Genomic DNA, 26,517 nt, shown 5'->3' on the forward strand with positions numbered 1-26,517 from the left:
AGAAATCTGGATAAAGCCAAAAACAAGGATATTAAAAATATTGCACTTATAAACTTAGAAAATTGCTAGACTGAAAGGCTTTGTGTTACCATGCATTTTCTAAAGATATGAAGTCTGAAACTTCAATGTTTGTAATTATTTGGTGAATTTAATCTTCATTGATTTGTCAGAAAACTGCAGATTTTATGAGGAACAGATCATAAATGTGAAACAGAAATCTGGAATTCTGTGAAAATCTGGACAGTTGAAAGCTATGATGAGTCAGGTATATATCTCAGAGAATCTCTGTTTTATGTAATAGGCTTCCCATCCATGTGAAGCAGAGCCCTTCCCTAACCCTTTAAAAGTGCAACCTGGACCAGTGGATAGGAAATTAGAAATTCCCCCAGTCTGTCTCTGATGGACCAAAGCAGCTGTTAAATCTTGCCTTAACTAAAATATACCAAAATAACCTTTAAGATACAATAACTCATGGGATATATTTGGGTTGCACGGCTAGGCTTATAAAGGCCCCAGTGATCATTAACTTAGTATTCACCCATGCATATGGGAAAAATAACACAATGAGATGCTACAACCGTGTACTGAAAAGAAAATACACATTTTAAACCCTGCCCCCACAGCTATGCTATATATATCATGTAGAATAGCAACCTTGTCTGAAGCAATCATGCCAAAAAAAATAAAAGTTACCGAGCAGCTAAATGGAAACTAAAAATCAGCTTCATCCAGAGGTGGGACTGGGTCTTTGAGAGGGTCCTGTGCCAATCAAAGAGCCTTGCAGACCTTTGAGAATGATAGCTTTCATTCTCATCAATATTTCATTATTTTAAGAGGTGGCTTCAAATGGACAGTGATAGAAGAACTTAGGCCAGAGTTAAAGACCTCTGACAAAGAACCAGTAGAATAGGGGAAAGGATTTATACAACCGTGAGCTGCCTAGACAAAAAAAAGTCTACTTCACTCAGTAGATTTTCTGAATAAAAAACGTAATGACAAAGGCTATTATGTCTGAGAAACCATGGGATTTAGCAGCCATTACTACAACAGCTCTGATCTGTGGTAGTGGTGCTGCGGTAGTGTTGTTGCCTCACAGTAAGACGTCTTGTTTGATTCTCAGACAAAGTATCTTCTGTGTGGAGACATGCATGAATGGGCGTACCTTCATTGAAGGTTGTGCATCAGGGCTGGCAACTCGGCACGTAAAAGTCTACTGCCAATCATTAGCGGACCGGAGTTCCGCTGTGGCGACCCCTAACTGGGAAAAGCCGAAAGACACAACAAAAAGTACTACAACAGCTAAGCAGTTTGTCACAAGGCAAGACATCTAGCTGAAACTTTGAGTGGGTGAAGCAGGAAGGTCAGAACTTTAGAGGTTTATGGAAAAAGCATTGCTAAAGAGGCAACCAAGTCTGCCTGGGCCAAAAAAAGAGCTATGAGAATCACTTTGGTCTTAATGATGTCTGGCTTTCTGGATGAATCTTTTCAGATGACATGTGAGTGGAGGGTAAAGGAAGTCATAATGTTAATTTTCTGGCTAAAAAGGAATGGAGACGCCTAAAAAGGCTGCCTTGGAGTTATCCAGAAGAGTTGGTGCATAACAATACCAGATCATGTTGCCCTAGTAGACTCTTTCTCAGCATTACAAGCCATTTGGACCTTGCGGTTGCTAAGATGCAGAGAAGCTTATGCCTGGATCCTGTCTTTTCTTTCAATGGTTCTTCTGGCAAATATTCTGCAACATATTGTCATTCATCAACCACATGCTGCTGGATTCAGAGTGCCCACGCGTGTGTGTATGTGTGTGTGTGTGTGTGTGTGTGTGTGTGTGTGTGTGTGTGTATACTTATGTTAGTATGCATGTGGTAATTCAGCAGCCACGGGGACTAGCTATTAGATGCAAAGATGTATATAGCTTTCCATGAGATTATAGTCCTTATGGGGGTGGTTGAATGACAGAGATCATTTTTTGGTCCTCCCAGTATCCTTATTATAAATTAAGTCAGATAGTAAAGATGTGTACTAAATCATGCAAATTAGTACGTATGAATGTCCTTTACACCAGTTTGATCTATGTGCCCATTTTGGCAGAATGGCAATGCAGTTAATAAATGTGAATGATTATGAAATGTAAACATGTTTATGGCTATGATTTATCACCTCTTTGCCTGATTCTTAAATATGCTGGGGGCTGTATGGTGTTGGAGCCAGATGCTCCATATATTACTCTGCAAACAGCCAGATGGTGTGGCCTCAGTGGCCCTTTTCCTGCTCCCTGAGTAATGCATGCATTTTCAGTGGCAAGATGTGGCTAGCCAACACTACACCTCCTTCCATGGTGCTGCAGTATACAGACTTGTTTGCATCCCACTAGGCCATTTGGGATTTAAATAAGGTGCATGATGCCTTACAGAAGTGAGGCTGTGACAGTAGTTGTACAATACAGCATGTATCACATCAGATCTTCTGAGCCATCCTGAGCACAAGTCTTCATTTCAGTGCTACAGTTCACTGAAGTAAGTGGTATGTAAAGGATCTTCTGCTGGGCACACTATTCCATGTATTAATGGTGTGCTAAGTAATAGAAATATGTAACCCTGCATTTATATCAGTCTGTTTTCTGATTAATCCTACACACTATATTTATATCTATACAATGTTGCACACAATGAGAAAGTAATAGCTAGTTTTCAACTTGGAAATCAAGCAGCAACATAGAAATATAAATTTACAAAATTTGTAAACTTCAACAGGATGTTTGAAGTCACAAATCATAGATAAATTAAAATTAGTAGAGAAAAAGTAAGCAAGGAGAATAAATGAGCTATCCTTAGGAACTGTTGTAGGATGGGAGATTTATTATAATATTTAAAAATGAATGACATGAGCACTACATGTGGGATATAAGGGGGGTGATGGATAAGTTATATTTAGCTGAGAGGGTAGAGGAAGCATAGTCCCCTACATTGGGAGGAAGTGGCATGAAATTCCTCCACCGTTAGATGTATCCTGGTGCTCTCAACAAATAGAACAACCTTTGCTTGTTAGTTGTCCCAGTGCAAATGTGTTTATTGAAATGATTTTCATGTAGCCTATAAAGGCCTTTGGTTGGTGTTAAATTAATGGTTAAATGACATCCAATAGAAAATTTGTTCCCTCAGTACTAGTATTTCCCCCTTCAGTTAATGCAGTCCAAAATGTAAAGACAGTATTTCGGCCTAGTTATTCTACAAGGTCTGCCTTATCTTAATGTACATTTTAACATTTGCTTGACTACCGCAGTGTATTTGCTGCCATATTTACAGCTTAAATGTGAGTCATTCAATAACACTTTTGAAATCAACAGTTATGGTTATGGTATTATAAGAATATTTGTAATATGCGGTTTTAATTTTCTGTTTTGCTGTATGTTGTTCACAGACATTCACTGCCTGGTGTAACTCTCACTTGAGGAAAGCTGGTACTCAGATTGAGAATATCGAAGAGGATTTCAGAAATGGGCTGAAACTTATGCTTCTACTGGAAGTCATTTCTGGTAAGACTGTAGACGACCTCTTCTGACGCTTATTCTTTTTATTATTCATTCCTTTATACATGTTTCTGGATGCTTTTTGAAGGACAACCGAACAATTTATGTACAGGTATTTAAAATGCAGTTTAATACTGAGCTTAAGTAAAAACTGTCGTGTGTACTGATGATGATATTGATCATAACAGAAAAACAGAAGTACTATTTTACATCTAAAAAGTAAGCTTTAGTCTTTAAACACCTGTTGTACTTCTGTCCTAAATACTGATGTCATTTTGATGGCTTAATGATGCCAGTGGAGTTTGTGAAAGCAGTTAGATGGCTGCCTATGTAGTGCTGTCTGGTTCCATTTTACCATCAACAGTTGTTTTATCAAAATACTACAAACCATAAATTTCCACCTATATTTGTATTGCTGTAAGTCTGATTGCTGTGATATTTCCATAAATACGTTGAAGCTATAGTATAATTAAACACATAAATAGAAAACTACATTACACCTGTTTAAGTGACAGATTGTCCCATGGCTGAAGGATATGTTAGTTCTAACAAAATCCTGAAACAGTCTCAGAATAATGAACATACTTCATATGGGATATCAGATATCTCATCAAAGGCCAAACAGCTGAATAGCATTCAAAATTGATGAATACCCTGAAAACTGTATTATGCTTTTTATGTGGGTGTGTACTCAGACTTCCATGCAGTGGAAGATCTCTGCACCCCAAAATAACTAATTTTGAAGTCACCAAAACCTCATAAAAATTGTAACAATCAACATACAACAGTGTTTGTCAGAGCTGTTCAGTTACATCCAACAAATTGGTCTATGGTTGAATTTTTGTGACTAATTATCTTTCATTTGCAGTCCAAAACTATGATTCATGAATACCAGTAATGCCCACTTTCCAATCAAGATAATGAGTTGCTGTTTTGTCACTTTTAATAAAACAGGGACAAGATTCAATAAAGCCTACACTAAGTGTTTGTGCTATGTATTCAATAAAATTCTTATCACATTTTTTGTGCTTTTTAGTAACCCAGAAAGATTACATTGTGTACATGTAGTCTACACTTTGTGGTAACCTATATGAATCCCCATCAGTATTTAAAGCAAGAAAATTGGTAGGACACCTGAAATTAGGAGGAAGAAGGTGCGAGTTATGACTGTGTTGTCTGTTCACTCAGAACGGTGTTCACTTAGTGTAGGTGTTACTGAATCCTGTGGCAGGTCTAAGCAAAAGCTGGAAAAACTTATTTGAATGAGCAGACCCCCCCTTCCTTACCTAATCTCTTATTCATGTTGACTCTCTCTTTTACTAGCTTTGATTTTTTCATTAACACACCTATTTGGGGAGCCATTTTAAAGACTATTGAGCATTTTTTTCATCTGGAAAACTAATACTTTTCAGTTCACATATCATAAAACTGCATTTGAATTATTATGTGAAATATTCCAAGCATGGATATTAACAGTTTACCTTTTTGAAGTATGAAGTTTAAGTATATATCTGAAGTTGTTAATCTTCTTCCATTCCTAACTGATGGGTACGGTTACGTACTCTTGGAACCAAGTCGGCCAAATACCAAGCTAGCGTACACCAAACTCTCGAGCCACGCTACTACCCACAATGCCCTTCATCCCATACCTCAGATTTCGTTTGCTGCGCAGCCATATAGCAGCATTTTCACTGAGCTTTCCAGCGAAGTAGTCTTGACTTATTTAAACTGTGTATTTCTCCAATAATTTCTCTACTAGTGTCTGTCTCATAGTCTAACTCTACCCACAGGTATTCCTTTTCTTACCATTGTTGGTATTTTCTTGCCTTTTCTTTACTTTTTACCATCCTCGTGGTAACTCTTCATATCATTGCTGGTAGTCTGGCCTTTTTCTCCTTCTCTTTTCTGTCTGAGTGAGTGTTAGTATGTCTGAGAAAAAGGGTACTTCAGGTTTTAAACACTGCACGTCGTGCAGTGGTAAATTACCGAACAGCAACTTTCATTTTAAATGTGTTTATTGTTTGGGCGTTTCGTACCTTTCTGCGACTCCCCCATATGATATTTGTGCGAGTTTTAGTAAATGGACGTTGAATGAATGGCGCAACAAGTTCATTTTGAAAGGATTGCTTTCCTGTCCTTTCTCGGAGGCTATTTCTGCAGAGGTCTCAACCCCTCCAGTCAAGGATAAGTGTCGCCGCTCAGACCCCTCTTCACCGAGTGACAGGGGCAAAAATCATCGATCTAAGGCCTGTAGATCTTCCTCCGAGCATCGGCTCGCTGCCTTGGTGCCACTGATTTTGGCACCGAGTACAATTTCTGGGAAGTCTGAATTGTCTGTTTCGGGCTCGGCACAGACGACTACTGAACCGCTGATTACTTCGGTTCCGACCAGTCTAGTTCTGGACACTTCGGCACTGACCTCGCCTTTACAGGCACCGGCTCCGACAACCTTGGATCTGATTTTGACTACTACCCCGATTGTGACTTCGGCTCTGAGTTCCCTCTTGGTGCCAACCTTACCATTTACGCAATTCAAATCAGAATCTTTGGCTCCGTTGAGTTCCTTACCACGGACCAGGTATTCGTCTTCTATAGATCCATTTGCTGGGCAAGCCTACAGTCCCTTTCTGGACTGGCCTGAATCCCCTTCCGGGATATCGGTTAGGTCTGCCAGGAGCATGTCCGAAATAGACGTGCGTCTCATGGATCAGGTATTGACTGCAAGAGGAATCTCCAGACCCTGTTCCACTCCAGGTGTTGGGATTTTTCCTCCTTCGACTCCTTCCTATTCTCCTGATGGGGATCTTTCAGTTCCAAGGCCCCCTTGCCCATTGCTTTCAATGGAACCCCTTCCTTCAGCACTGACTACTATGATGCCTGAAGCATCTAAGCCCTGGTGGGTGTCAGTTCTGACGACAGCCCACCTTACTCAACCCCTTGCTTCGGGGGTGTAATATTCAGTTCCGGCCCCGGCACCGACGGCCTTTTCGGTTCTTGTCTTGGATCTGAGAGTTATATCCGCATCGAACCCCTCTCAAACCCCAGTCTTGGAGGTGGGCCATTCGGAGCATGGTGTGACCCCGGTTCCAATTCAGTCCTCTTCGGTTCTGGGCTCCCATTCCTCTTCGGGTGGGCCCGCCTTCCAGATTATAGAAAGGGTGCTGGTGGCTAGCAATCCTCCTCCTTCAGCTCCGCCTTTGGTTCCCCCCAACTCAGCCATTAGCAGGGGACCACTAATCCAAAACACCCCCCTTTTCAAGGCCTCTTCGGACATTCCCACCAAAGAGCCCCCTCGGAAGAGGGTGTGCAAAAGAAAACACATGGACTCACCTGAAGAGTCCCTTACTGAGGATATGGATTATGATGATGAGGAAGGTTCCCCTAGATCACCCCCTGACTATGTTTCCTTTGGGCACATCTTTGAGATTTTGAGCCAGCAGGGTGACTAGAAATCTTCCACCCCTTCCCCAGAGGAATCCATATTCTTACAAGCTTTCTGTTCCCGGTCCACTACGTCCTGGGTGACCCCTCCTGCAAATGAGTTGGTCAAATTCATCGTGCAGCGAGCATGGAAGAGTCTGGATTCAGTAGAACCTATTCCCAGGAGATCAGACAAAGTACTTTCTCCTCCTGAGGATCAACCCCATTGGTTGAAAGGTTTGCCAGTAGACGCTGTGGTGGTGACGGCAGCCACAAAGAAAGACTTGGCAGAAAAGAGTCCTGCTGTTCATCCACCCAACAGGGAGTCCTGGGCGGTGGACAGGTTAGGGAAGTGAGTTTCTGCTGCAGCGACCTTTGCCATGCGTTCGCTGAATTTCTTGGCACACTTTACGAGACTCCAGAGAGACCTTATTTCCGAACTGTCTGGTAGCCTTGCGGGTCAAGTGTCAGATGGAGCACGTGACAAAGTGGCTTCCCAACTTGCCACCCTTGAAGCGATTTCAAATTCCTCCATGAGGTTGCTCTCCCACGCAACCGAAGGAGCAGCTAGAGCAGCAGGTGCTGGCATGGTTGTCTGACGTCATGCCTGGATGCGCATTTCTGACCTACCGGATTCCTTCAAGTTTTCCTTTTTGAACACCCCTATTGAGCTCTCTGCACTCTTTGGTTCTAAGGTCAAGGATACTGTGGCCAGGTGCGAGCAGGACGGAAAGACCTTGTCTGCCGTGGGCCTGTGCTTCTCCAAACCTCAGTGTTCCTTCTGCAGGAACCAGAGGAGTGGAAAGTTGTGGCACAAGAAGTCGCAAGGTTTCTTTTCTGACAGATGTGGCGAGGCCTCCTCTAGAGGCAGAGGAGGGTCCGATGGTGGAAGACGCCCCTTTAGGGGCAGAGGGCGTTACCGGAATCAGGGCTCCAGAGATTTTTTTCTCCAGTAGGCCCTATCAGCACTCCTGAAGTGTTGCCCAATTGCTTTGCTCTGGAAGCAGTCGGGGGGCGTTTCTCTCTGCACCAAGCAGCCTGGTCCTCCATTACCGACAATCTATGGGTGCAGAGAATTATCACCAGAGGCTATCACATTCTCCTCAAATCCTTCCCAAGATCTCAATTCTCCCTTCCTGACATACCACCCAGTCAAAGGGAGGAGGCAGCTTCCGAAATCAAGAAGCTTCTTCTAAAGCGAGTCATCCAAAAAGCCCCTCCAGATCAATGTGGATTAGGGTTCTACTCCAGACTCTTTTTGGTGCCAAAAAAGATGGGGGACTGAAGGCCCATCTTGGATCTCAGTCGTTTGAATGCGTCAGTTATACAGACCAAGTTCCGCATGGTCAGTATTCAATCCATCCTTCCATGCTTTTGGGAGGGTGTGCGGATGTGCTGTCTAGATCTCCGGGATGCATATTACCACATCAAAATGGACAAATGCTCCAAGAGACTTTTACGCTTATGGTTGGGAGCCAATCATTTTCAATTCAGAGCCCTGCCTTTCGGTCTCTCGACGGCCCCCAGAGTGTTCACGAAATGTCTAGCAGTGGTGACAGCTCACTTGAGACTTCACAGATTCCAGGTGTTTCCTTATCTGGACGATTGGCTCCTCTCCATCCCCACTGAGCGTCTACTGACCAGGGTCCTTCATCACACTCTGTTTCTGGCGGAGTCTCTGGGTATTACTATCAACTGGGAAAAATCAAACCTTCAGCCCTCGCAACAACTGGAATTCATAGGGGCTATGTTCAACACTCAGCTCAGCCCAATATCTCTTCCTCATCACAGGCTCTTAAGACTGAGAACACAAGTGCAAGTGATACTCAACCGCAGGAAAGTGTCTGCAAGGGAAGTTCTGCAGGCTCTGGGTTCCATGGTGGCAGCCATTCCCATTGTTCCATTGGCCAGGCTTCATATGTGCCTGTTACAGTGGCTTCTTCAAACTCAATGGGTACACAATCATCATCCCTTGAACGCACTAATCCTCATCACCGGTCTCTGCAAACAGGATCTCCTCTGGTGGATGAGAATGGACAAAAGTCTTTGGTGTCCCCCCTTTCAACCTCTTTAGCCCAGGGCCACAGTGACTACGGACCCTTCCCTGATAGGGTGGGGGGCCATTTTCAGGGAAAATCTGTTCAAGGCACATGGTCTCCTCTAGAAGTCTACTTGCACATCAATGTTCTAGAGCTCAGAGCTGTGTTACTGCTGTTACAAGCTCTCCACCTTCTTCCTCTGGTACCGATTGCTATCCAGTCTGACAACATGTCTGTGGTCTGGTACATCAACAAACAGGGAGGGACCAGATCTTACACCCTTTGCTGCGAAGGTATGAGAATTTGGCAGTGGGCGATAGCTTCCAACTGTTTCCTGATTGCTGCACACATCCTGGGGAGTTCCAACATGATTGCGGACAGGCTGAGCAGATGCCTCCTGCTTCCTCACAAGTGGTCTCAACCCGAGAGTGGTGGAGGAAATTTTCAGCCCTGGGGCCGGCCTTGCTGCGATCTGTTTGCCTCCCCCTCCAATATGAAGTGCAGCAGCTACTTTGCCCTCTTTCCTCCACAGGGGGAGTCCCCGAGATATGCTCTGACTTTTGATTAGCCCACGGGTCTCCTGTACGCTTATCCTCCTATCCCCTTGATACCTTTGGTCTTAAGGAAAGCTACCCAGTTGAGAAGCAGAATGATTCTCATTGCTCCGTTCTGGCCTCGTCAAGTTTGGTTCCCTTTCCTTCAGCCACACCTGCTCTGACCTCCTTGGATTCTAGACTTCCATCATGATCTCATTTCTCACCCCCAAGGGTTGTCATTTTCAAATCTGGCCACACTCAAACTGACAGCTTGGTTGCTCCACTTCCATTAGTAGCCAGGCTTGAAACACTTTCTTCTCTGGTATGGAGTATTATTTTGGCCTCCCACAAACCTTCTACCAGAAAACTTTATAAAGACAAGTGGAAACGTTTTTCCTTGAGGGCACAAGAGCTGTCGCTGGATCCTGTTTCTGTTCCAATAGCTACGGTTCTTCAATACCTGACTGAACTTTTCATTAACGGGGCTTCTGCATCCACGATTTGGGTGCATCTAGCTGCCATCTCCAATTTCCATGATGGTTCAGACGGAATTTCTATTTCTTCTCGTCTGTGTAAGACCTTCTTGAAGGGGATTTTTCATTCTAGACCTCCCATTAGGCAACCTGTGGAATCATGGAATCTGTCTAGGGTGCTTCAAACTTTGACTCTACCTCCCTTCGAGCTGGCTGCAACCTGTGATGTGAAGTTTCTGTCCTGGAAGACTTTGTTTCTGTTGGCAGTTACTTCAGCAAGACGTGTATCAGAGATGCAAGCATTATGCATTAAGAGTCCTTATTTGATCTTCCATAAGGACAGTATCACTTCACACCAATCCCACTTTCTTACCCAAAATGGTTTCGGAAATCTCTATTAATCAGTCCATTGAGTTGCCCGTGTTTTTCCCCTAATTATACCAACAAAGGGGAATACTGTCTCCATTCCTTGGATGTCCACAGACAGTTGCATTTTTATTTGGACAGGACAAAGTCATTTCGGAAGTCAGATCAGCTTTTTGTTGCCTTTGCGGGCTCTAGAAAGGGATCGCAGTGTCTAAGGTTACCGTGTCTAAATGGCTTAGGGATTGCATCTCCTTTGTTTATTCTCTGGAGGAGGAATCAGCTCCTGGCCGCATTAAACCTCATTCCACTAGAGCTGTGGCCGCTTCTGTCGCCTTTCATGCTAGGGCTTCCATGGATGATATTTGTGCAGCTGCCACCTGGGCTAAACCCCATACCTTTATCAAGCATTACAAACTGGATCTGATCTCCAGGGGAAGAGCTGCCTTTGGTTCTATGGTTCCCCGGAATGTTCTTCCATGAGGGTCACCCAGATTCTGTAGTAGCTAGGGACTCTGTCCCATCAGTGAGGAATGGAAGAAGATTAACAACTTCAGATAAAGAAGTTATGTCTTACCATGACGTTCCATCTGAATTGTTGATCTTCTTCCATTCATCACACCCTCCCACCTTCCCCCACCAAAGGCTCCTGGCAGATCTTCGGGTCGTTTTGGTGTGTTAGGGTGTTTGCGCAGAGATGACCTCTGCCTTTTTTTCTGTTTCTTATATATGTTTCTACTATATGTTCTGCAAACCCAATCTGAGGTATGGGATGAAGGGCATGGTGGGTAGTAGCGTGGCTTGAGGGTTTGGTGTACGCTAGCTTAGTATTTGGCCAACTCTGTTCCGAGGGTTCGGAACTGCACCCAGCAGTGATGAATGGAAGAAGATCAACAACTCAGATGGAACGTTATGGTAAGACATAACTTTTTTTTCTTTCTTAAAATAAGACGATTACATAGCCTTATAGTTAACTACTTCCATTCAAATTTTTGTTAACTTAGTGGCATTTTAGGTTATTTTGATCTACTGATTTACACTTTATTACATAATGATGCTGTTAAAATACTAACTTTGCAAGTAGCTTAATATCTCACAAGCATAATAAAAATCTCAGTGCTCTACATAGAAACTGAAAATACAGTGAAGGCCTAATTGGTGGGGCATCGTATTTGGTTTGGACTGATGTAACCTTTGCTGGCATTGTGTTTATACATACAAAGGATAGCCGGCTGCAGTTTTATTCTGCATGCAGTACACTGCATGAGACAAACTGAGTTACAAATGACATAAATGAGGTACTGCAGTGTCTAGCATGCTTGTTAAACTTGCTACAAATGTTACAGCACCTATTCAAAAATTCTACAAAACACTTAGGGTTATGCATAAGTTCTACATCATTGCCTGACTTAAGTTTTTATCATTTCTGTTCTCCGTATCACGATCACTTCCCCTTCAGAATTGTGTAGTTTGCCAAGAGAACTAAAACTTACAAAGTTAGCCTAGCTCATGCCAGTTCAACTAGTGGTATCTTAAATTATTAGAAAGATTACTGAACATGCAAAACCATTACTCTTGTAATAAAGAGATATAAATGCTTTTAGAAATCAGAGTTAAAAGCATCTCTAAATGCATCCTCCATACCACTCACATGAGAACCATAATTGTTGTTTTTACCTTGTTAGTGAAAACTGAGAAATTTGTGAATACTGTTTATATTTGCCTGTCTAATAATTTAAGCAACTGTAAGCAGAATTTGGGCTTAACATTTTATGCTTTGAAGGTCCATGGATATGTGCAGCCACAAAGCAATAACAGCCAACATGAATATTTCTAGGTGATTGGTTTATCACTGCATGTTTGGCAGAAAGATAAAATGAAACAGCAAACCTAGAAAAATGCTGAATATTATTGCCTGCCTTGCACATCTCTTAAGAATATTCTTCAATGGTATACTCTCAGTAGAAAACATTGCTCCTCTGAAACTCCTGAACTATATTACTGCCTCCCATAATTCTCTTTTATCTAGCTATGCTGCAAAAATCTATAATTTACCCACCTCCATCTGACAGATTAGTAAATCCAACCTCTATAGGTCTTCATCAAAATCATATTTCAAGAATACCTGGGTCTGTCTTGGATAAATCTCCTCTGACAGCCTCCACTCCATCTAAATTTCCCTTTTTCACTTTGAAATCACGTAGGACCTCGCTTTTTTTAGATATAACTGATATATCCTTCATTATCGCCTCTAAATTCCACTCAATTCACTATACCCCCCCTTATTTATTCTTCCTTAGGCTCAACTCAATACATCCTCTTTTACAAATCTTGTCCCATCAGAAAATACTGTATTTGTTTCCAGAAGGTTGTATGCTCTTCAGAATGCTTCCAGAATGTGAAATTTTCCACTGCCATTTGCATTGCGTATGTATCATGTTACACACGGATTCTTCTTTCCTGTAACTGCTGCTGTAGTATCACCTAATATTATGCAATGGTCTTTGTGTTCTTCACTTTCTGAATACGCATTATACAGTTATTATGCCTATGTATCTTAATATGTATATGTGCTCAATTGTATACTATATATTAGTTCAACTGTATATTGTTTACTGATTTTTTTTTGGAGTTTTCTCCCTGGGCCTCTACTAAAAAGGAGTTTCAAACCCAGTTGAATATTCCCAGTAAACCAGAATTAAAAAAAAAAAAAATACACACACACACAGAAACATTTATGTATATAGGGTCTATATTATGTTGCCGAAATGGCAAAACAGTGAATACCATTTCAGTGACACATAAATAACGAAATACCACTAACGCGAATGGCCAGGTCACAGATTTTTTTTCCTAGGGAAAAAAAAAATCACTTGGCTGTTGCCGTGAAATTGCCTTTTACCCCACTGTAGTGCAATTTTGGACTTGGCATATTTAGTTGGGGGGAGTGTGGGGGACATCGGGGGATGTGGGGGGCAAAGCCCCTCACTTTGTAATGATTTAGATGGTGTGTCATGTCTGCATGGTCTACCAATTTTTTCCCTAGGAAAAAAAATCAGTGACCTGGCCATTCGCGTTAGTGGTATTTCACTGTTTGTGTCACTGAAACAGCATTTGCTGTTTTGCCTTTTTGGCAACATAATGTAGACTGATATAGATGAGATATATATATATATATATATATATATATATATATATATATATATATATATATATTACTGAAATTAAATGAAACACCAACAGAGAGATGTTTACAAAGTCAACCACAAAAAGTAGATTTTGCAAATGTCGACATGCTACTATGCATGCGGCAAGCCACAATCTCAGTGCATGCAGAACTTAAATTTAAACAAATAAAATAAAACATAGTTTTTTGCATGGAGGCAAGCCCACCTGCTCCCCACCCCCTGCTAACTATATATACTAACTCGAACATTAGACAGGGAGAAAGAGCATATTTCTCTACCCCGAGAAATGCATGATCTTTCAAACATGTTAACTATCTGTGTAGTTTCCCATATTTTGTTGGCTAAACAGACGTAAACCAACAATGTATTTCAGTGGATGTATTTCAGTGGATGTGTGTATGGAATACTCCCCATTGGTTAGCAAGTCCTTTTGTTGAGACGAAAAGAAGCAGATACAGTTGATTAAACATTACTGGCTTTTTCTTTGCAAGATCAGAGAAAAGTGGGGATTGAAGAAATTGTCCCTTTGTCACTGTAATGCAATCTCAGAGTTGGTATATCTAATTAGCAATGCATGCAAGGCATACAGGTGGAGCTTGCTCCCTGATTTTCAATAGTGGAAGGACTGACCATTCGTGCCTGCTAATTTGCAGTTTGATACTCTGCCAGTCCAACTAAGTTCAAACAGTGCCTGGGCCGGTACTATGAACCAACACTCCACCCCTTCAGCTCTTCAGGTGAAAAGCAAAAAGAAAAAAACAAAATTGCAATAAGCTGATTGATAAGTAATATGCTTGGCCAGATGCACTACCCAACCTTCCATTCAAGTCCCATTCAAGTCCCATTTCTGTGTCCCTCTCTTCTCCCACCCTTCTTTAACATAGGGAGTGCTACAGCGATCGTTCATGCTTTAGTTAAAAAATTAATTTATCCTTTTTAAACTGTAGCAAACTCAAGAGTTTATATCCTGCCTGCATGGAGCACTACAGTGCTTATACTTTAAACTGTAGCAAACAGCCGCTATGGGTAATACCCTGCCTGTATGGAATGTTATAACGCTCAGATTTTACTTACATTTTTTTTTTTGAGCTGTAGCGAACAGTTTAGACCATACACAAAGCACTGCAGTGCTTAAGTTTGACTGCTAATGCAATACCAGCTTTTAAAAGCAAGTATTTCATTAAAGAAAGAAAGCTTCAATAGTCACTGAAACACAGTTTTGTAACTCACAACTCATGCTCAACCCAAAAAAGACCAAACTACTATTTTCCCCCCAAATGCCTCTATCATATGGATGATAATCTTTCATTCAGTCTACATATACAAAATTGCATAAGAATACTCATCAAAAACTAGGGATGCTTTACAGAGCCAAAAGCATTCCCACAGATGCAACTAAAACTACACGTGCCACTTATCTCCTCCACACTTCTTCATGGTGCTCCCATCCTTACTAAACCTCCAGGCTTCACAAAAATTAAAACCTGAACAATGCTATAACAAAATTGCTAAATCTGCAGCACATACCCCTTTCAGAATCCATCATTGTATAGCATCGAAAAGCCTTAATTGGTTAGAACTGCCACATCAGCTAACATATATACTGTTTCTTACCACCTATAAAATTACCCAGCATCCATCTGCCTGTCTGACACTAAAAACATTCTACACAACTATAATCGCAACTGGTCATTGCCATCCCTTGACTAAAAACTCCTATCTGCCTACAAACCTAGCAAATCTGCTGTGTATTGTCTGTACTCCTACAAGGTTGCTAAGGCCTGGAACTCACCTGTAAACATCAGGTCTATACCCTCCCATCTTTCTAGCTAAAATCTGGCTCTGTTCTTGCTCAAAACCAGAATAAACTATATCCCTAAATGTGAACAAGTACATTTTCTTTCCTTTTACCTCCCTTACTCTCCCTTCTTTACTTCCTTACTGCTATGTAATTCTCTTCCCTGACTTTCTCTCTAAATATATCATAGCTTGTTTTTTTCCTCACTTTATATTGCAGTTATTAGTTGTATTAGACTAACTTATCGTTAATTTCTCTACAAATATGTCTGAAATTTCTCTAAATATTTAATGATTGTCATATACCTTTTATCGATTATTAACCAATGTATTTATATTATGTCTAATTTGTTATAATTGTTTAAACTGCAGATGTTTTTGTTTTGTTTTTAAAGACTGTAACATTATTGTTCTTAAAATGTTTTGTAATAATTTGGAGCTGGTCTCCCCTGGGCCTCCACTGAAATTGAGCTTCTACCCAGTCGGACTTTCCCGGTGTCAAATGTCAATAAATAAATTCCGGGTTTGGCTGATTGCAACCCCCCAACACTTTCCACCCAGGGCAGTTGCCCCTTTTGCCCCATTCTAGCTACACTACTGGAAAGTACTTTTATTAGTCAAAACTCCCAACCATTGACATCTGTTTTGTGGAAATTTGGGTCAGCAAAACAGATGGTCAACAGGTGTATGAAATCAACAATCTCCAGGGCTGAGAAATATGACTCTTCACCAAGAACTGTGTGATTTCAGAATTAGTATATATAACTAGTGGGGGAGTGCCGGAGGGTTTGATCCCTGCAATTTTCTTTTGAATGGTCTGAGGTTATGCCATGGAGCAAATCTGTTAAGATGATATTTTTCCAGCCTTTTGTGGTCGATCTATTGAATTTTAGATTAAACTGTGCAATACTACATAAACTGATAATTTCTCTTTTTTTCTTTATTAATGTAAATACAAAATTGATAATAGCATCAGAAACTGCAGGCAGTTTTCATTTGCCTTGCTAACTCTTTGAAGTTTCAGTGACTTAGTAGAAGAGACAACTTTCACACCTGGAAAGATTTTTGGGAGGGAAGATTGAGAACTATTTTAACAACTATAGCACTTAAAGCCTTGCTTTTTAATGACTTGTGTTAAATAAAAAAATGTAAACTGATTGCATAGGTCCTGAATTAGCTTACAGTAAATACTGATCAGAGAAATTCATTTAAAAAACAGCACTGAAACAAGCTTCATGGCACAATAACTGAAACTTGACGGAGGTGACAAGCAAAGAAAAAAAAATGTGTGGGGTAGGTCATATTATATGTACCCAATCTTTAATTATATTAAAACAGTAAAGAAATTGAAGAAGGAATCATCACATCAGTATGACAGTCCCTAACTTGGCCAGTTGGGGGGTATAATTTATCTCTAGTATACATAATGTCAAGACATGATTAGCTGTATATAGTTTTTTTTAGTTTTAGGGTGGAATTTTCCTTTAAGTCAAAACTGGTGAATCCGTCAAGGTTTATGAGGAACTCTGCCCCCGGTGTAAATGCTAGTTTTAGGATGCATCTGCCTCTATGGCTTTCACTGAAAAAGAGATTGATTTCACCAAATCTTATCCATTCTGCCAGATGCATACATAATATACAAACTGTGTGCATGTGCACAAACATGCTAAATGGCAGATGAAGACAAATTTGTATAATGAGGTGGGCTGGTTCATAACAATGTCCAGTATACAATGCCCAAAAAAAGTGGGCAGCAGAATTGGGGAAAAAAGGCTATTCTGCTGGGACCACACGGAGGAGCAGTATTCTGTAATAATGTGATGAACTGGCTTCAGGGCAGTCCAGTCTTCAGGTTCTGAATCCTTGCTAAGGAGAATCTGTAACGCAGCAGAATGCTGTAACTGCCTGCATTGTGAGATAAAACCAGACATGCCTCACTTTATCTATTTATTTATTTTACATGTGTTTACCAGGAAAGTCTGACTGGGATAAGATCCATTTTCAGCAGAGGCCCGGGGAGAAAATCTCCACATATAGAGATTATGCAAAACTTGTATAAGAAATTATACAAAAAATATACAAGACTTACAGTACACCAGAAATTACAATTCTATGCTATTATAGCTGACATTTGTATTATACAATCTGATATAATTCCTTATTGTAGTACAGACATTGTAGCTTCTCAAAGTAAGCTGAGGAGGGGTTTGTAGGGGGGAAATTTATGAGGTTAGAGAATATTTAGACATGAGAGAGAGCATAGATTATGAGGTGGTCAGGGAAGAAGAAAAATTAATACCAGAAACTATTAAAACTAGTTAGCCTGGAGTAGTACAGGAGCAAAGCCAGGTGTGATTAAGATCACTTTTAAATTATTAATTTTTAATCACTTCTTTCTATACTGTGCATAACGGCTTCATTACAGATGTTTGTGATTTGTTTATAGCAGCTAGAATGCAGGTGAATCATGGTATGTAACAAGTAATACATCCCTGCTTGTCTAAAGCATGGCATTTTTTTTCATAATTGGCCTAAGATAGGATCAGAGAAATTTTAGAATTATGCTTTCAGGATGACATGTTACTTCTCATTAGAAGTAGAGCTGTTGAATGGTGCTGTTGCATATGCCTTAGTCTGTCTTTTTGTTTAAATAAAAACATTATGTGCTGAATTATATTTACTTTACTATAAAATGCCTTCCTCTGTGTAGGGGAGAGACTGCCTAAGCCTGACAAGGGTAAGATGCGCTTCCACAAGATTGCCAATGTGAACAAGGCTCTTGACTTCATCGCTAGTAAAGGAGTGAAACTGGTATCTATTGGAGCAGAAGGTAAGTAGCAAAACCCGCTTGTATTAATTTAGTTAACAGTAAAAGTTTAGTGAAGAAGCATGTAATATTTTTGCTTTTCAGATTTAGCCCTCAGAACTCCATTCTGTTCTATTTAAATATGGCTTACAATTTCTGCAGATGCAGAGACCTTTAAGCTGAGCTTTTCTTTAAACCAATGTATGACTAATGTTGCTTAATTAGATCAGATTTTTCATACAAGCAAAATGAATCTGTAGCCAGAGGTGACAGGGTAGGATATTGTACTGATGTTGCTTCATAATAAGCAGCTATGAATTAAAATTTAGAATAAAATGCAAAATATGAACTAAATTGTGCCTTGGTGTATAATTTTTTTTTCTTAGATGTTGTTTCTTGCTGTGAATTGTATTTGAAATACATGTACATTTTTATTTTATTCAATTGTATTAGTAAATATTCTCACTATCTACTTCTACATGTAACCAAATCAATTACATGATTGTCATCTTAAATAATTTTGTTTCTTTTTCTTCAGAAATTGTTGATGGCAATGTAAAGATGACTCTTGGTATGATCTGGACTATCATATTGCGCTTTGCCATTCAGGATATTTCTGTAGAAGGTAAGTGTCTAAGTCATTGGTGTTTTTTTGTAAGACACAATGTATTTAGATGTACTTTCAGTCATATTAACAGTAGCTTTCTAATGAAATCACCCTGTCAGGAAGTTATGCAGCTGATTTTACAATGTACCAAGGGGATTCTTCTATGGGGATACTATCCTACAAAGTCTTCATTCTTAAATATACTGTAAATATACTGTACACTTAATTGCAAACATCAAAGACCATCACAGGACGAGTAGGGCAGGTGGGGCACTTGCCCTGGGTACCAACTTTTAGTGTATATACTAGGACAAAGAAGAAAAACATCTTGACATTTTAAAATATGTCAGTAATTGATCAATAATTTATAGCCAGCTTGTAATCCATTTCAGTTTTTTTTTTACGGTAGAGCTATGTTGCTCACTCACTTCTTGATCTATCTGTAAATGATTATTTTTTTATAATCACTTAATGACAGCCTGCAGTCTGTCATTCTTTTCATAGGTTCATAGGTTCATAGGAGGTTACTAGGCTAGCGGCCGTAGAGCCTTTACAAGCCTAGCCATGTTAATCCCATGTATCTCCAGTTGTTCTTTTTTTGGGTGGTTCCCAGAATGAATTTATGAACAGAGCAGGTGTTTGATCAATGCTGGATACCCCTGTCCATGAGGGACATGAGTGCCACCCCAGGGGCAAACAGGCTGTCTCCCATCCAGTTATCTAGGTTGCATTTGAATAGGGTCAATGAGGAGTTCTGTTTTACATGAATAGGGAGTCTATTCTAGAGAAGCGTCAGTCTCTAGGAGACACATCTGTCTCTCCAGCATGATCTGTTAATCTCACAAGCTAGGTTGAGATCCCTAGAGTGAGCGACTCTTGAGCCATTTGACTTGTGTATGTGCAGCATTTCCATTAGGGCAGGGTTGGAAATTGCCCTATAGGGCATGCACAAGTAACTTCTCAGCAGCCTATAAGATACAGAATACAGTGACAGGGCTTTTGGCCTGTCCACATAGGTCATGGTTTGGGGTCCCTGTATTTTCTTAGTGAGAAACCTCTGAGGTCTCTCCAGCTGCTACAGAAGTCTGGTGAAGTACATACAAAAGCGTGCATTATACTCTATTAGTGGTCTGAGGGTTTGGTACAGTGGAGTAAAATCATTCCTTGACCTGGATGCTATGTCCTTGCTTATGAAGTGCGCTGCATAGAAGACTTTCCTTACCACTGTGGAAACTTGGAGGTCAAAGTTCAGATTGCTATCAACCTGGGATCCCAAGTCTTGCACCACTGGGTTGAAACTTGGGGTGCTGTTAATATTGTAATTTGTAGGGAATTCTGTTTTGTCCAAAGAAATAATAATGCACTTTTCTGCATTTAGTTTTAGACCACGACTTTGGCACCAGTCATTTGTTAGTGTTAGCCCTACCTGTAATATGTTGACATCATTGATGGACTCAATGATTGCTCCCAGTTTGCAATCAGTAAACCTGGTGAGCCAATGGCTGTCTACTTTGGCCTGAACTTCTGAGAAACAGATGCCAAACAGCAAGGGGTCTAGCACAGACCCCTGTGGTACTCCACTGGTGACGGGTCTACTGGTGAGGTGGAGTCACCAATTTTGACGGAGTGTGTTCTGTTGGTTAGCCAATTGGCTACTCATCTAGTAACGTAAGGGTTAATCTCCGTCTGGGAGAGTTACTCAGTGATGCAAGAGTGGGGAATTGTGTTGAAGGTCTTGGCAAGGTCAAGATAAGCTGTGTGCACTGTCTTACCTTCAGCCATGGTTCTGGTGACATTCTCAAAGAAGTCTTCCAGGTTTAGGAAGCATGCTCTACCTTTAATGAAACCAGTCTTGGTTGGGTCCAGCATTTGGAGGTTGCCTGTGATGATCTACCCTTAATGAAGCCAAACTGGGTTGGGTCCAGTGTTTGGAGGTTGCCTGTCTCCTTGTTGATAAGGTCCATGATAATTCTTTCCATGGCTTTGCAGATCAGGCTGGTTAGACTTATGGGGCTGTAGTTCCTAGGATCAGTTGATTTGATAGCCCCCCCCTGTTTGTGCAGGGGAATTACCATTGCTGCACTTCATTTTGCAGGAACATTGACAGTTCTCAAGGTATGATTAAAGAAAATGCCAAGTGGGTCTGCTAGGTCTTGTTTTCACTTGTTTAGTAAACAACCTGGAATGTTATCTGGTCCCACTGATGCCATGTTTTTGCCCTTGGTGAGCGACGAGATGACCTGTTCTCTAGAGATACTAGGCAGAGGGCTGGTGTCAGGTATGCTTTGGGATATGATAGGTGGTGATGGGGAGGAAGTGAAGTTTGCCCTGAATCTGTCAGCTAACTGGTTGGTGATATCTTCCGGTGTAATATGAGTGATTTCATCTACAACCAGTTTGGCACATAGCTGGGCATTCCCTTTTAGACTTTGGATGTAGTTAAAGAAAGCGTATGATTATCCTTGGCTAGGGATGCCATTTTAGTTTTGTAATTTGCTTTAGAAACTTTACATAGATAAAGGTTTCATAGATAAGTTCTAGGCTAGCTGCTCTTGTGGACCATTTTAAACCTAGCCATTTTTCCTTTTTGCGCTCAAAATAACCTATCCCATTTGATGTTAGACTGGCCTTACCTATTCCATGATCTATAATTATATATTATCCTAATGAAAATAACTGGGATCAAAGCATAGATAGTTTGAGGGGATCCACGAATGCATTTAGCCACACCTGTCCATTAGTAGTACAGGGGGCAGTCCTGGGATAAAACTTCTGTTTCCCATCTATGGATCTAAGTTGCATTTGAATATGGACTGAGATGAACTTTGTTTTATTTGGATGGGAAGTCTGTTCTAGAGCAGCAGTATTTTCTGCGAAATATAACTGTCCTTCAAAACCATTCAGTTGATGTTGTAGAAGAGGTTTGGATCCCTAGACCAAGTATTTCTGGTGCCATATGACTTGTTGATGTGCAGTAAATCCATCAGTAAAGGGTTAGAAGATGCCTTTTATGCCAGACACAGGTAATCCCTTAGCAGCCTGTAGGATACAGAGTACAGGGACAGGGCTTTGAATCTTTTCTTTCTGTAAAGTTAGCAATACATTATTAGGTTAATAAATTAATAAACATACATAAAAAATATTTCTGTAGGGGATCATGATCACTTAATGAGAGCACAGGAGGTATGGAAAAAGTGTGCTTATTATTGTAGCAACTTAATAACTTGTTTGGTTACTTAAAAAAGAGTTTGGCAGTTTACAAGCTGTAATTAAAAGTTGTGATGACTTATAAACAGCTAATGGCCAGCAAATTAGTGGGTTGCTTGATGAACCCATCCCCCTTGCTACAGCACTGGCCATATCCACCACAGTCAAGGAGACTAAGTGTTGTTTAAGCCTTTACAATGTACTTTCACCAGCTCAAGGAAAGTTAAAAAAAGCAATCCCTTAAGAAATGTTCTTCAATCCGAAAAAGACCATAATAGAGCAGAACAGCTACATGGGGGCCACTTTTTCTCAAAGGAATCTGTAACACATGCTTACAAAACAGTGCTCTGATACACATTCAAGTGTTCTGCCTGTACTCTATTGTGTCTGGAAACGCAATAAAATGAATTTTGATTGGACTGAAGTGAATTTTTTTGGTTTGTTTAATCCTTGAATATTCCATTCTTCCTGTTTTGCTGTTACTATTCAAAAATATCTTATTTTTCTTGTGTACTCTGATCTTTTTATGTATTTTAGCAACTGTGGTATTTTTGTGAAAAATAGAAAGGCATAACAGGCAAGAGATAACCCTTTAAAATCCATGGTGAAATTCGTAAATCTAATCTGCAGTGAGTATGGCTGTGTGTGCAGCAGAATTCTGACACCACAGACCTAGCACTTCACAAGCACATGATTTATGAGGGTTAAAGTGAAACGTGCAGGTATATACCATGTATATGCTGGCATGGAGCAGCGCTGCAGCTGAAAGTACCCAACAAAATAATGTACTGGACTTGATTCACAATATTAATTGCACAGCAGGGTACAGGATCAGAGTCATGCAGCAGTGTGGTCTTGAGTGTGCAATAACATGTACACAATCATTGCAGAAGCTGCACAGCAATGTGCTTAAGTGTTCAGATACACATCAGGGTGTAGTTGTGCAATGTCATGTGCAGTGTATGGTCCAGAATATAAAAAAGCTGTCACCCTTGCTGGACGTTCAGCTGGCATAGTATACAGTGTACATAAGCACACACACACACACACACACACACACACACACACACACACACACACACACACACACTAGTATGCTGCCAGTCTACAAATAATAGAAAGAGGTGGTGTTTAGCCTACCAGTCAGAGCTCTTCCATCTTAAGTGAGATACAAAGGAGTGTTGGTGTCCCTGTGTGTGCAGTGAGGAACAAATCTTCTTAATCTTGTTCCAGATCTATGCATAACAACATTAAACTAGCTGCAATTCAACTCTACTGTAGTATGCCTTGGATGTCCACAGTTTCCTAAAGTGACTCCAGTGTAACTGAAACACACAGCATATAGTAGGAGCAGACTATGCACCATTAACCAGTGCAATAAACTGTAGAATGTGTACATAGCTCAGTTATAATGCAGTCAGTACTGAATGCTTTAGTGCACATATATGCAGGGTGTAAGCAGCTAACTGAGTGTTGGTTCACTTATAAAAGATAAAAACACACACACACAAAAACAAATGCAAACGTGTTTGTGTGTATGTGTGTGTGTGTGTGTGTGTGTGTGTGTGTGTGTGTGTGTGTGTGTGTGTGTGAGAATGTGTCTTTGTCTGTGATTCTTATGTAACTAAACAAGTATGAATTATGATTGTTATGAAACTGCCAGTGTTTGTGTGTGTGTGTGTGTGTGTGTTGCTGGCATCCTGGGCTATAAGGATAACAATGGATCTCAAGTAAGTGTAGATAGCAAGTGACATGGTAATGTGAGTATAAAGGTTTGTATGCTGCTCAGTAAGTAATCACCATTTTTTCACTTGTGTTGTATATCTTTTTTTTTTTTTTAATTTTGACAGCCAGGTAGATGGATGGATAGAAAGACTGCTAGACAAGTAAATAAACAGCAAGGTAGATAGATAGATGCCCAGCCAGCCAGATACACTGATATTAGATTAGACAAAAAGACATACAAACAAAAAGGTACTTTGTAAGGTGGGTTGACAGATCATTAATTTTGTTTGTAACTGGGATTGCTGTTCCTTAATTGCCTATACATTCAGGATTTTTTTAAAAAAGCTGTAGCCTGGGGGGGCGAGGAAGCCACCAACTCCCTTAACAAACAGGATTAGCAGAAAAACTTAACAGGATGGCTATGCATCTCTTGTGACATTAATCAAGTATGTATACCATTCCCTGGAAGCTTCTTTTCTTTGTCTGTATTTGTCAGCATGATGTGGCAGCTGTAAAACTACAGCTGCTGGTAACATTGTGCCAGATATCGAAATACACTAGGTAGGCTCACAGTTTCCTTTTAGCACCCATCCCTGATACCTAATGCTGTTTTAAACTCTTCTCCACCTACCCCTGAGATGAACACTGATGTTTCATCCCTCCATAGATATAAATGTAATAAGATGTATATGTTATAAAAGGTTCAAATTTTGCCATGTTGTGTGTTTTTCTGCTCTCATGCAGGTGGTCTGCATTTGAGCATGTGCTCTTTGTGCTGTAAAAATGTCTTGCATACTGAGCATGCTTTGAAAGCCATACATTTCCACATGGTAGTCAGAAGTTGACATGACTGAATCACCGAGAACCATATTTTACACCATTGAGTGGCTAGTCCTGCCACAGAACTCAGTCTGTGTTCCACGATCTCCTATCTTGTGGATACTGTGCACCACAGTAGATACCCAAAGCAGTTGGTCTATACAACTCTTCCCTATATAGGGTACCATCTTGAGTCTGTGCTTCTGCCAACAACTTCATTCTTGGGTGAATGTGAGATGGTAGTAACTCCATTTGCAGAAAAGGTCAAAGATAACAGATTACAGTGGTTTGGGCACATGTGCAAAAAAGCAGAAGAGAATCTGGTGAAGGAGATTTGGAACAGAGAGGAAGAAGGCAAGTGGAAACAAGGGCATCCAGCAATCAGGTGGACAGATGGTGTGAGAGAACTTGTGACAGACAAGAGTGTTGAAGAAGGTAGGAGAGTGGCACCGAATAGAATGAGATGGTGATTGCTGACACAACACCCCAACCCCATGCAGAAAATGGTAAAAAGGGGAGGGTAATAATGATAATGAGTCAGAAGTTGCAGACTAACAGTGTGATTTATGTTTATGAATTATGCTAATAAGTCTCATGTATAACACAAGATCCACCATGCATCTGATATAGTGTATGGATCACGTCAGTGAATTTCCCTGACTGTGGACATAGTCTCTGTTTAACAACAATAGCCCCAGGTAAGAATAGTACACTACAGTTTATTTCCCTAAAATCAGTAGAGTTACAGCTGCAGCAGTTGTGGCAAGCAGCATTATATTTTCCTCTCTATTTATTCAATGACAAATGTCTCTTACTAATTGTAGTCATAATTCTAATCCTCTTGCTTAGACCACAGTGTTATATACTCACTGATCTGGAGGGTTTTATCTGATTGATTTCTGCAGTAACTTGCTAGCAGTTTCATAGTCTCTACCCCCGCTCCGTTCGCCCTCGCTAAGCTTGGGCTCACTCTGCTCCCCTACCCTACCACCATTCCCACCCAACCCCACTTCAATTGCATTTATTCTCACCTTACATCTTCCCACCATTACCTCCCATCCAACCACTGCTCTTCCCACATACTTCCACTTTTACCCATTCTTCTCATTCTCCACCCTACCTTCTTTGTATACATTTTATACTAACTACATCTGTTATTTACACCCCTTCAATAACCCATCACTACAAAATGCCACTTAAATATAAACCAACACCCTACCTCCTATTACCCCTAACCCACCTCCCACAACTTCATTATAATTTGTCACTGTCCACCACATACCCCCATTGACAATCTCCACTCAAAGACTACCTCTCAGTACCTTCTCTGACATATCACCTAACTTATACCCTACATACAACATCCTCTGCTTTAAACAAAAAATCCTCCCCATAAATGACAAAGTTAACATTAGCCATTCCACCTATCTTTGCCATAACATGAAAAAAAGGCAAGAACCCACCTCTGTCCTACTAAAACATTCCAAGATAATCTTAAGTGGGGATATCCACCCCAATCCCGGTCCTTTCTCCCCATCTCCCAACCTACAGAGCACCTATGCATTTCTAAACCTAACTACAATTAACCTGCAAAGTATTAGAAACAAAATCCCTGACTTCCATACCTGGATAACACATAACAAGCCTTACATTATTGCTGCTACAGAAACTTGGCTAAAACCATACATCAAAAGCTCGGAATTCCTTCCCCCTGGCTTTGCTGCCTACGCAAAGACAGACCCCAAAAAAAGGTGGCAGGGTAGCTCTGATCTACCATAGCACCTTCAATATGGTCCCTTACAACTCACCCATACTTAACTTCTCTACAGCAGAAGTCGTAATAGCCTTCCTAAATATTAATGAGAATAAAAACCTCTGTATCATTGCTCTGTACATTCCCCCTGGCAATAATATCCTCATAGTAGAAGAAATCCTAGCCTGGACCTCCAACAACATAACTACAGAAACAATAATTCTGGGTGATGTTAATATTAATTGGTTAGAATTC

The 26,517-nt window shown here is 40.6% G+C and overlaps 1 protein-coding gene across 1 annotated transcript in view; it reads left to right on the top strand.

The window, feature by feature from the left end:
* Positions 1 to 26,517, top strand: part of ACTN3 (actinin alpha 3) — a 220,439-nt gene that overhangs the window by 89,718 nt on the left and 104,204 nt on the right. Inside the window, exons 2-4 of the mRNA XM_044075993.1 lie at positions 3,421 to 3,535; positions 18,056 to 18,175; positions 18,690 to 18,776. Of these exons, the coding sequence (XP_043931928.1) occupies positions 3,421 to 3,535; positions 18,056 to 18,175; positions 18,690 to 18,776 (322 nt within the window). The remainder of the gene's footprint in view (positions 1 to 3,420; positions 3,536 to 18,055; positions 18,176 to 18,689; positions 18,777 to 26,517) is intronic.

Source organism: Protopterus annectens, chromosome 6.part1, assembly GCF_019279795.1.
Source record: "Protopterus annectens isolate FY-2018-M chromosome 6.part1, PAN1.0, whole genome shotgun sequence".
Lineage (NCBI taxonomy): Eukaryota > Metazoa > Chordata > Ceratodontiformes > Protopteridae > Protopterus > Protopterus annectens.